This window comes from Nyctibius grandis, chromosome 5, assembly GCF_013368605.1.
Source record: "Nyctibius grandis isolate bNycGra1 chromosome 5, bNycGra1.pri, whole genome shotgun sequence".
In the NCBI taxonomy this organism is placed as follows: Eukaryota; Metazoa; Chordata; class Aves; order Nyctibiiformes; family Nyctibiidae; genus Nyctibius; species Nyctibius grandis.
The window spans coordinates 48822680-48835811 of record NC_090662.1 but is presented as its reverse complement, the minus strand read 5'-3'; the positions used below and the strand labels follow the sequence as shown (position 1 = coordinate 48835811).

At 37.4% G+C, this 13132-nt stretch overlaps 1 protein-coding gene across 1 annotated transcript in view; it reads right to left on the bottom strand.

Annotated features, from left to right (window-relative positions):
- Positions 1 to 13132, bottom strand: part of TMTC2 (transmembrane O-mannosyltransferase targeting cadherins 2) — a 274892-nt gene that overhangs the window by 50427 nt on the left and 211333 nt on the right. Inside the window, 1 exon segment of the mRNA XM_068401614.1 lies at positions 9842 to 9963. Coding sequence (XP_068257715.1) covers positions 9842 to 9963 — 122 coding nt within the window.

Sequence of the window (13132 nt, the reverse complement as noted above, 5' to 3'; positions counted from 1 at the left end):
GTTAAGTAAATTTCCATGTTAGGCACTTGCTTTTCCATTCAGTCTTAAGCCACATTTTATATTTTCTGATAGTGTATTAGTATCTACTCATATTTCACTGGCCAGTCAGTAGAATATAAATTGCCTATCTCCACATACTGTTTTCACTGAGTCCTGTGAGTTTCTTCTAAGCTAAATTTGGCCTGTATCATGCATTTTTCTATGATTACTGACAAAATTACTACACACAGAGTAATAACAGGTGACTGGCGGCTATATTCAACCATGTAGCAAACAAAAAGATCTCTTTCTTTCATGAAAGCAGTTCATCCTGTGTCAGTGATGTTTTCCATAATAAGCTTTAAATTTATGTTGAGTAAAGTGAGAAGGTTAGGGCTCCCCTTTTCCTGTCTACAGGAAGTTTGAAACAAGATACAGAAGATGAGATCCCTAAAGGAGGTTAGTGAGGGGTTATGTGCCTAAATACCTGCTCCGGAGTCATTTACCAACTAGTTAGACAGATATATTTAAATGAAAATACTCCATTTTACAATTAATTCTGTTACATTTGGCATGCAGCCAAAGATATGTCCTAAGGGGACTGAAAAGTGTATCTATGGATGCAATACTTATGGCATGCAGCCAACCTCAGAAGAAATACAAGCTCAATAGATGTCAGCTATTGAAATTTCTGTAGATCGGAAATCCTGACATTCAGCCTGGAGGTGTTAATGCTCCAGATACACCAGATAACCAAACTTTAAAAAAAATAGGGCTTATGGTTCTAAAGTCAATAAACATGACTTTCCACATTGAAGAGGGAAACCCACTCCTCCCATCCCCTACAAGCAAATTGCTTGTAAACTGCAAACAAAAAGGAAAACAACTTCTGACATTATGCAAATTTCAGAACTAAATCCAGACTTTGTTCTTGGATCGGTTTTAACTCTCAAGGGATTTCAAGTGGCAAGAAAAACGGTAGTGTCTGTGTCAGGCTCCAAAGACAAACTGAATACACAACAGAAAAGTAGCAGTGGCTACTACTTGGCTTACCTTGACTTCCTAGGGAGGGCCTTCTCAAGGATTCAATGTCATTTGTACTTTGTTATAATGGGAGTTCAATTGAAATATCCAATTTTTACTAAAAAAATCTTCCTAGAAGCAGTACTAACAGCTAAAGGATTTAGCCTCCCAAAACGAAATATCTAACAACTTTGCTCATCTAATTAAATTGACCCTTTCAGAAAATGTCTTTTCATAGATTAAAGATTTCTATATCTGTAGGCATTTATTTATCATTCCCAAAAGAAGTATTACTAAAAATACATTTTTTTTGTTTTAAAGGAATTAATTACTAAAAGAAGGGATAGACTGTTCTAGAAAAATCATACCTAAATTTAACATACGGCATTTTAATTGCTATGTCTTAAAAACAGCCTTGATTCTTTTAACATCATGACTGTTCTACCTCATCCCTGCTTTCTTCCAATTTGTGTAAATCTAGAGACAGAAAAAGAGTAGTAATCAACTAGTGACATAAAAAATGACAATATGACAGAGCTGTCCAACAGAAATGCAAATTTCCGGTCTGTGCTGGAACATCAGCAACAAGTAATTACAGATATAGCAAATGTTGAATTAGTCTATTCATTATTGCACTATGTTCCCCTTTTCCCCTGCTGTCCCATTTCTTTCTGTTCCTACTACCTTGCATTTATTTTTATGTTGTCATTTATTTATATTTATTTTGAGATGACTTTCAAGGATTACACCAATTACTGAATACAGCAGGGTATTTCATAGCAGCACTTTGAGAAATTTCACAACTAACCAAAAATAGGAGGACACCTCTCTGGCCTTCTGTTTGTCAGGAACATAAGCAACAAACAACCACAGGCAAAAATATGGCCACCCACTGAGGAGGGATTATTTTGAAACTTAAAAAAGTATTTAACTTCAGTGTTGATACTTGAATGTCACAATCCTGTTTCTTTTATTTTAATCCAAAACTCTGGCAATCTCTATCATGTCTATGTCTGCTTCCTCCCCATCCGTCTTTGGAGAAAATGCTTTAAAATAAAATATTTTATATTTTAGGGAAACTTCTAAGGTGATTATTACTGAATTTATTATGGTTTGGAGCTGTAACAGATACATTTTACAGGGCAAAGTAAATTTTTCTTATAGCACTTTGGGTGATTTTCCAAGCCAGTAAAAAATAGGAGATTAACAGCACTGTGTGGTGCCATGTAAAATGCAAGAAAACACTGTGCAATTTTTTCCAAAGAAATACAGCAACGCCTGTAATTCCTAGATGCAACACACTAAATGTTACAATATGGGGCTGCCCTTAAGTTCTTTAGCAATTACAGGCACTACTGCAAGCTATGAGGGGTGGTTTGTGGGCTCAAGTTCACCCAAAACAGATAAAACTTCAAACCAGATTTATTTATAATTGAAATAAAGCTTCTCAGACTAGCGTGCTACTACAACAACCATCCCACTGCCTGATGGCAGAGAGGCCAGCCATTAGGAGGGAGGGTTTCTTAGTCTGCTCTTCAAGAAAACTAAAGTGAGAGGAGAAAAAGAATTTAAAAGCCATACTTATAAATGATTTTTTTTTTTTTTAGCATGATAGCCAACCCTTTCTGTTCTGGAAGGTCTGCTTACAAAACGGAAAATGAATTACAGCACATGCTGAAGGCCTCACCTGGCAGTGTCATTTTTGACAGACTCATTTTTATCTTAGAACTGGGAGCCTTGCAATTTTAAAGCCTTCTGAAAAAATTATGCTTTTCTTTGTGATATAGAAATAAATTACCTAAGCAAGGGATAAAGCTCAGATGCTCTGGTACCAAACTCCAATTCTACCAGGAGATTGGCTAGGTGTACTAACATGTCACATTGACAAACAAATGTCTCAAGTAATTTATGCAGATTAACAAGTTAAAGATATGAAAAGCACTTGGAAATACATAATGCTAAAGCACTGCAGTCCTAAACAGCTACATGTTGTTTCTGAAAAATAAATAATAAAAAAAAGAAAAGCACAAACTTAAGCCCCAGACAACTGGCTATTTTCCAATTTTTCTACTAGCTGAGCTACTAATCATGCTTTTCAACCGCTAAATTATGCTGTTCTAATATATTTTCAGGAAAATTGTAGCTTAGTGAGTGGTAATTTTTAGATATGAACATATAACATTATCCAATATAGGGGTTATGAAATAGTTGTGACTTATGATATTGGGTAAGAAGACTGTAAATTCATTAGCTATTCCTTTGGAGCTCTTAAGTTGGTCTCTTTTTTTCTCCATATACAGCAGCATGCCCAAGTCCACCTGGCATTTCTTGTATCCCAAAAGAGCTAACAAGCCTCGAGACAAATATTTGCATTAAAATAAAAACAGAGAGAATTGTGTTAGTACTTAATAAGTAATTATTTACTCCAAAGGTTTTATTGCATGCAAATTAGAACTATACCACTTACGTATTTCAAGAATCAATGACAAATTAACAGCTATTTTTGTTTTGGTTTTTGGTTGGTTGGTTGGTTGGTTTGTTTTGTGTCAATGTAAATTACAGTTATTACAAGCTAAACAACATATTCCGAGTTTTATGAATGTATCTTTAAAGTTATTCAGGAAGTAAATTTTACTGAGAAAAATTTTGTGCAGAAGTGCCTTGTATAGTACGTAGAATTATTATTGATGGACAAGAGTTTGTTACCAGCAGGGTTTCAGAGGTAGGGAAGGGAAGCTTGTTTTATTTGGATTTTTATTTCACTTTTTACTTTATTGTGTTACTTTGGTTTTGCATCTTTCCTTATTCCCAGATACACACATGCAAAAATTTGTGTAGGCATTGGAGAAGAAAATACTCTTTCTTCAGGTTTCTTTAATCACCTGATTAAAGCCCAGAGACTGGGCTTGTAACACTCTATGCTCTCAATTTTCACATACTTCTAAACTCAGAAAAAATAAAATCCTTTCTCAGGAATTCTCCTATTCTTGAATAAATACATTTCTAACTGTTCATTAAAACATTTCTAGAAGTAAACAAACAAACTACTTATCAACACCCTCAAAGGTTGTCAGTGATGTTCATCTCGGAACAGAATGTTGCACAGAAATAACAAGACATTCTGTTGTCATTTGAAGACTTTTTCTGAAATATATGGAAACTTATGAATGAAATAATTTACAAATTGTATGTGTTTTTATTGAGAATATTTTATTGAGCATATTTTATTCAGCATTGGTGCGGTCTCACCTTGAATACTATGTGCAGTTCTGGGCCCCACAAATTATGAAGGATGTTAAGGTACTTGAATGCGTTCAGGGGAGGGCAACAATGCTGGTGAAAGGGCTGGAAGGAATGCCCTGCAAGGAGTGGCTAAGGACTTTGGGTTTGTCTAGTTTGGAAAAAAGAAGGTTGAGGGCCGACCTCATGGCTCTCTACAGCTTCCTGAGAAGGGGAAGTGGAGACGGAGGTGCTGGTCTCGTCTCACAGGTATCCAGCGGCAGGACGCGTGGGAATGGTTCAAAGCTGCATCAGGGGAGGTTCAGACTGGACATTGGGAAGCATTTCTTTACCAAGAGGGTGGTCAAACACTGGAACAGGCTTCCTAGAGAGGTGGTCGATGCCCCAAGCCTGTCAGTGTTTAAGAAGCATTTGGACAATGCCATTAACAACTTTTGGTCAGCCCTGAATTGGTCTGGCAGTTGGACTAGATGATCATTGCAGGTCCCTTCCAACTCAAATATTCTATTCATATTCTATTCTATATACAAAACCAAAAGAATTAGCACAAATAAAATTAAATAGCATAGATTATGCTTTTGCTTACTATTGTTCATTTCATGTCTCACAAAATGCAAGTTTAAAATTTAAATTGCCCTTTGGAACAGTAGTGACATTAGCTACGTGCAAGTGGGAAACTGGTAAAATCAATCTGAGATGATGACATGAATTAGTATCTGTCACTTACAGCATGGTTATAAGAATTTTAAGTTTATCACAGTAGATGAATTGTGATTTACCTTCTTTACAGTTTTATATGCCATTCATGACCTTGCAAAAGGTAACCCATTCTTGTAGAAGCTAATCCTTCTCTAAAATCTCTTTTCAGTAAGGGAAGATAATAGGTGTTAATATTAAATACATGTCTGTACCGCGACTTTGAATAAAAACGCTGCATTTCAGTAAACTGGAACTAGCTTCAGCAGGAAAACAAAGAAGGGTACACAGAATCATAGAACAATTCATGTTGGAAGAGACCTTGAGATATCATTCTGTCCAATCCCCTGCTCAAAGTAGAATTAACATTTTATTTAGACCATATTGCTTGTGCAGGTTATTGTTCAAGTTGGAAATAATAATAAAAAAAAAAACCAACATATTTTTCATTGCTAAATTAATAAACTCATCTAGTATATGGTTCCTTTATTTTAAGGAACTCAATATTAAAATAAAAAAGAAAAAGAAAAGACAGGCACAGGTCATTGTGGATTTAGAAAACGTGCAGAGTTCCTAGTTTGTGTTTGACAGAACCAAGGCCAGACAACATGAATAAAACAAACAGCTTACACTCTAGAATGCTCATTTATTTCTATGTCCCTGTTTATGAAATTTTGAAAAGCTTTCGCTGAAAGCTGGGAAAGGATAGCCTGCTGTAATGAGCAAGCAATTTTGCAAATCTCTAGTCTACACACTGGGCATAGGTTGCCCTCACAGTTCCTTATGGGAAGGCAAAGAAAACAGAAGGTACAAGAAGGCGGTCCAGGGATTGGCACTAAGGGATTAAATGAATCATGTCATGCTGCTTTTAGTAAGCATTACTGGCCACAGACTTCAGGAGGCAGAAAAGCTGGGGTTAAAATTAAGCCACTTCATTGGAATTTAAGTCAGGAAGTAAAACATAGCTGAATTTGTGAACTTTACAGGTTTGACTTTACTGCTATTGTTTTTTATACTAGAATTGCCTTTGGCTGGAACTTAGGAACTTCTCTGAAACCTTCCTCCTCCCTCATCCCTCAATTTCATTGACAAGACAAAAATTTTCTGTCTATATTAGCACCACTTCCTCCCTTCACTTCATCAACCATCTCACATTTCTCTCCTGGAAAAGAGACACACAGAAGTGTTATTGTCTCAGCACTTCCATTCAAAAACAGGATTGCAAAAATCTGAAGATTTGGTTCCAATAGATGAGGGGAAAGAAGCCTCTAAAACATCGCTCCTCTAACATCTGAAAAATAACTGAAGTCGGCTTTTCTCTCTCCTAAATATACAGGCTGTCAGAAAATGATCATCAGCCTAGGTAGCAAAGTTTAGCAGAAGAATAAATCACAGTGGTACCTCAAGTTAGGTATGGACTGAAAAAATTACGCCAAAGGGAGCAGCTCTAATGCTATTGAATCCCAAGAAAGACTATGCAGACTTCCAGGAATCATGTCAGTTACAGCAATCATATATTTGCAATGGGAACCAATACTAGTACAGTCCAGTATACTAAAAACTAGACAAACTTCATTTAATGTGAATCACTGAGCAGATGGTAGGCTGCAAAACTGATTAAGGATAAGTGACCAATATGGAGACAAAAATCCATATTCTATTGCCAAATCTCTTTCTCATCCATTTTCCTGTTGAATGTCTCTTCAGACTTTGTAGCTAAAAGAATTAAATTAAATAAATGCCAGATTTCAATACATCAAAGATAAATGGACTTTTTTTCCATGAATGAAATAACCACCCGAAAAATCTTTTGCTATCTCTAACTACTTTGTCATCAATATGTTGCCTTGTCATTTATTTATGAAGTCCTATGTTACTACAAGCCAAGAGGACATCAGCACCATCTTCTCAGTTTATGCTGTTGTTAACAGAATGGACATGAATCCTATCTGTACATATGGCCATGAATATGAGAAGAAACAATAGAAATAAAAGAAAAAAGTGTCAGTCAAGAGATGATAACAAACAAATATGATGAGAATAGACTACAATTATGGCACAGAGCAAGTAAGGTAAGCAAGTGTGTGTTGAGAAAGGATAGGCAGAGTATTTTATTGCCTATTGTGGTGCAGTATCCAGTGTTCAAAGTTGTATACAGCTCCTGTCCTTTTTGCTAAAGAGACACATTCTTCCATAAACATAGTTCAGATCCTCAAGGCACAATCCACCTCACATGCATCTTGTGTTTCTATCCCTGTAGAAAAGTAAACAGTTCAATTCTACTATAAGGATTCACATACATTTTTCATCACTTCCTTCCCAAAGCTGGTGTATGCCATTAATGTTTAATCCTATAACTGAACTTTCAGAATGAGGGGACAAAATTAAAAATTTCTTTTTAGTGGCTCACAATGTTTGTACAGAGTTATGAGATATGAGGATTTTGTTATTTTGAAGAAAACTGTGAGACCTTATTTTCCAGAACAACTTCTAGACTTTCCCTAGCAGACCTCATATTTCATATACTCAGCAGTTTGGAAAATGTAAAATTAATCAGAGTAGTACTGGGGTAGGATGGTGTGTGTGGAATATAAGAAAGAAAAGGGAAAAAAAAAGAAAGGAAAAATAAGGAAAATAAAAGGGAAAAAAATTGGATTTTCATTGAGAAAACTCTTTCTTTCCCCACATCAATTCTAATAAACTAGAAGTTTTGTGTCAAAGATCTGCTAAGAGGAAACCAATAATGCTGACTTTCTGCTATTCTTCTTAGGTTCAAGATATGAAGATATCTGCCAGAAAAGCAAGGTAAATTAGGAAATTTTTCTGTACAACCTACTTACAGTTCTATCCCAGAGGAAGGTAATCAGTGAGTCCATGCATTTGTCAATATCCAAGCAATTTTAACTGTAACTGGAAATTGTAGCAAAAAACCTGCCTTTCCAGGGCCTGGAACTGACAGGCAGTAGGAATATAACACTAGCACCTTGACTTCTATTACAAGCTAAAAATTCCCATCCAGGTTGTTTTCAATCAAACTCTATTTTACATTACACGATAACACTGAACAATTCTTAATTCTTTCTAATTATGTTGTCACTTGTTGTTCATATAGAAAACTTCCGTTCTAATTTCTCCCCTTTTTCAAATTCAGATACTTTTAGCAGCAATGGATCTGCTGAAATTAATTATGAGTTATTTTTCTTCACTGGATCTCTACCCTGTGTCCAGGGACATTTTTTGCTTGAAGACTGGACAGGGCATAAACAAGGTCAGAGTAAAAGCTTACAGCCAGGTGAAAAGTTGAGGAAGATATTCAGACTGAGGCACAAGGACTGAAGAGCCATACAAAGGCATGTCAGTAGAGCACAGAAAGGAAATCTGAAACTGCTTGGGGTGAACAATGAAAGCAAATGTGGAAGAGAGACAGGAAAGGAGGATATGGTCAGAAAAACGGGAATGAGAACTGGAAAATAAGTGAAAGGCAGTTTTAAAACAGAATTATTTTAGTGAATAAAATAGAAATCCATTTTTATCTTCAAAATGTGTGAAAACCAAGGAGTGACTGGTGCATTGCTGTAACTGTTGTACAAACCTAGTTTAGCTGGAGCTACAAGCTCATCTACACTCAAAAGGCAAAGTAAATTTTGAAGAAATTAAAAAGTCCAACTCTTCTGATTTTTTTAGAACTAGTTCTTAGTAGTTGAGTAGTTCTTTTCACATGCTCAAAGAGATACTCCTAATGAAGTGTAAATTCAAAGCATGAGACATGTAATTCACAAAGTATAGGTGACACTTCTAGCTCTGCCATAGGCTGCTACAACAACCCTGGGTCAAACATTGAATTTTTTGTATTACTATAATTACTTGTGATCTAAACTACTTATAATAAAGGCTTTTTCAACCAGAGAACTCCTTACCATCTGTTATGAAGTTCCTACACTATTATAACTGTTTTCTTTGGGCACACAGTGTGGCAGATGCACTCAACCCCTTAACCAAACTAGCAGTATGGTTCAGGCTCCAAAGAAGGTAAAGGCCTAAGCTGTAAACAGGGCAAGACCTTGTCTAGTTTCAGTCTGTTCTTTGAAAACCCACAAAGGAGCAGAGTGACACAGTGTGCACCAATGTATATGAGCTTGGAACACCAATCATGCAATTAACACATGAATATAGGGTGACTTTTCCAAGATTCATTTATCAAGGAACAAAGAAAGTTGTGGGTACAAGGAGTCTCATCCATACCTTTCCCATTGCATGTAATTTGACTACAAGCCAACCACTTTTTTCCATAAATATGACAGCCTAAGTGAGCTTTTTTTGAGCTATCCTGGCTAAGCAGCCTGGCTGCATGGCGGCAATCTCCCCTTCAGCTGGGATGCCTCTCAAGGTTGCTCCTCGAGGCAGAAACCTTTTACCAGCAGCAGATCTTTGGTAAGCAACTGATGTCATGCATAACCTTGTAGTACGGTAACTTTAATTTTGACTTCGTAACTTTAATTTGTGCCTTAGTAACTTTGATTTTGTCTTGGTAACTTTGATTTGTGCCTTGGTAGTTTTTAATCACTGTTCAAATGACTATGCCATACAGTAATGGAGTGAACCTTGCCATCGAACTTTGTTAAATCGCACTTTTACAACATCATATTAAAACCACTTTTGCTAACACCTGTGGCTCTTTAAACAACTTAAATCACCCATTCATGACACAGAGGTGGTGATATTTCAGGAATGGATGCAATGTTTCACAAAAAAATGACACTGTCAAAATCCTTAATTAGAGGGCATGACTGAAATAGCATGACAAATAGGGTAATAAGCAATTTTTAGGAGAGTTTTCCCGTTCCTATACCTGACCTACTCGAAAGTCCTGGGACCAGCTCCCAGGAGCTGCTGATTAACTCACCGTCAGAGCCAGCAGTTTTCCATAGGTGAGATGAACTGGGATGTGGTCGCTCTTGGATCGCAGTGACTCCACATACCAGTGCTCTGCTTCTGGCAGCCGGCTCATTCTCATATAGGCTTCCCCTATAGGGTGAAACATATGTTAGCAAGAATGCCTAAAATTTCTCAAGGTCTCCAGAATTTATCATCTCATTTATAATTTGCTGTTTATTAAATGGGCAGAGATCTTTAAAAGGGTTAAGTGCTTTGAACATCCCCAATGAAAAAAGCAAAATAGCCTTACAAAAACTTGAGTGAGGAGATTGAGTTATGGCCTTAGTGCTGAAAGAGCATGGTCGAGATGAAAGTCTTGTTAGAACAGAATTTTAAGAGACCTCCAGCTGATAAGTTTCAGTCAAAAGTGTCAAAATAACAGAAATTTTATCACATCTACTACCGAGAAGTTACTTCTTTTCCATCAATCTACATCGCACATCATGGAGTGGTAGGGAGAATACAGAATGTCCTTGTATTTAATCATAATACAAAAACCTAGATGTAAATGTGCCCCTGCCCGAGGCAATGACAGACTGAAAATGCCTACAGGAGAGCCAGGATTTCATCATCTCACCAGCTGATTTATTCTAAATAAATGGCTAATTACCTTCCCAAAATTATGAAGTCACAGTTTATCCAGTGCCACCACTGGAGGATCAAGAGAGGACTACATCTGACCCAAGTAGAGGATGGCTAAGGCTGTCTCTGGGTGAGTCATTGTCCCCAGTTCTGCATCACATGGAAATGAATGGCTGTGAGAGCATCAGAGAGAGAGAAGGGCCATTGTTCCCTGTTTAAGCTTGAGGCCAGCTGTCACAGCCCCAAAACTCAGAGAAAAAGGTACCACCTACATGCTCAAGAAGGAAAATAGAAGGAACTCTCGTGATGGAAGCGATACTTCACCCTCGAGTATTTACAGGGGCTATGGAGGATTTTATTGATGAAAGAAAATTGGACTAGGTCTAGTTAGATTTTTTTTTTTCTTCCTTTGCTATCTTTGTCACCAGAGGACAGGGAGCCCAAGGCAAAATGCGGCACATAAGTTTGAGCTTCAGGAGTTTGGGTGCAGTGCATGCAAAATGACCAAACCACAGCCCACAGATAAAATGAGCCTGATGTAGAGTCAGAAGTCACACTGAGTCAAGGCCAAGGGGAGCCAATATGATCTTTATAAGCAAAGAGCATTTTTCCAAAAAAGGGTGCAAGCTTGTAAATCTAGCAGACCAGGAATTCTAATTCAAGGATCTACAGAGCATTCTGTACTCATGCACTGGTCTTGGATATCTGATTACACACACAGAAGTACCTGATGTTTCAGTCCCAGAAGTACTCAAGTCATTCTATTGCTGGTTAGGGCCAGACTAAAAGAACAATTCCCAAAAAAACCAAGCCAATTTAAAAAAAAAAAGTCCACACAGGAAAAAAAACAAAAACAAAAACAAAAAAAACATGAACACCCTCCCCAAAATCAATGATCAGATTCAGGGATATCAATGTCAAATGCATTTTTTTCAGTATGCCAGCACTCACAAATACGTGACATAACATTGTACCTTTTATGCACAAAACAAAATCAAGAAGTTAAGTGTTGAAAGGATGGAAGAAGCCAGAAGTGAAGCTATATGCTCCCCTCAATTCCTCTCCCTAGCTGTACGCTTTATGGCAGAATGTTTAATTATTTGATTGCATACTATTTTTCCCACAGGCCCCTGCTTCATTCAGCATACAGGAAATGAGGAATCCATATGCTCTTTTCTCTTCTTTAAGTGGAAAATTCCAGCCCAACCTGTTACAGCTTGGCAAAGTTTCAAGCAATTAACAACAAGATCCTTTAAAGAGAAATGTAAGAAGCCATAAGAGATGGAGTTATTATCTGCTGGTAGTATATGCTAAATGCACTGCCAAATTTCAAAAAGATCCAAGGTTCTCATCTATTTTCCATGACGGATTCTGATATAAGAAGAGATTAACATCTTTGGAGTACTGTCAAATTCATTTTTTAAATAAGTTTTAAGAGCTCAACTAATTTACAAGCTAACTTCCTAAAACTTTGAGAGTATTTGAGTGGCGCATCTAGAGATGAAGCTACAATGTATCAATCTAAATGCCAAACTGTAGAAAAAGGAATTTTATTCCCCTGAAGACCTTACAGGGAATTCTCTATAGCTGAACATTTTACTTTCGAAGAGTCTGGTTTCTGCCCATAAGCCTCATATTGTCAAGAATTGCTATATTATAAGCAATTAGAACGTCATTACTACAGAAGGAAGTACTGTTAGAGAGTCTGTTATTAATTTCCTCTTCTAAATGTTTTACAATGACTCTCCTAACTAAAAAGAAATCAAAGTACGTTGTAAACTCACAGAGGCACTGCCACCACCATACTCAAAGACTGGAATAAAATCAAGCAACTGTTAATTGAAGTGTTAATTAAATCAAGTGATTTTATGTGTTAGACTGATGCAATTTGAATAAAAGCTATTCTAGTTTCAGGTAGTTTTTGAACAAAACCACAGAGAAAACATGTATGTATTGACTTCTGTCATTCAGGATGCATTTGTGTGTCTGAGATTAAAACAATAAAAACAATATTTTTCAGGAGGTTGTAGCAAGGTGGGTGTTGGTCTCTTCTCCCAAATAACAAGTGATGGGACGAGAGGAAATGGCTTCAAGTTGTGCCAGAGGAGGTTTAGATTGGATATTCTTCATTGGATATTGGAATTTCTTCACCAAAACAGAGGATGTAGGGAAGCAGGATGTAGGTCAGAGGATGTAGGGAGGCAACTAGGAAAGCTAAGGCCTCCTTGGAATTAAACCTTGCAAGAGAGGTCAAGGACAACAGAAAGGGCTTCTTCAAATACATTGCAGGTAAAACCAACACTAGAGGCAATGTAGGCCCACTGATGAATGAGGTGGGGGCCCTGGAGACAGAGGATAAAAAGAAGGCGGAGTTACTGAATGCCTTCTTTGCCTCTGTCTATACTGCTGGAGGCTGTCCTGAGGAGCCCCAGACCCCTGAGGCCCCAGAAGAAGTCAGGATAGAGGAGGAATCTGTCTTGGTTGATGAGGGCTGGGTCAGGGACCAATTAAGCAACCTGGACGTCCATAAATCCATGGGCCCTGATGGGATGCACCCGCGGGTGCTGAGGGAGCTGGCGGAAGTCATTGCTAGGCCACTCTCCATCATCTTTGCTAAGTTGTGGGCAACGGGAGAGGTGCCTGAGGACTGGAGGAAAGCGAATGTCACTCCAGTCTT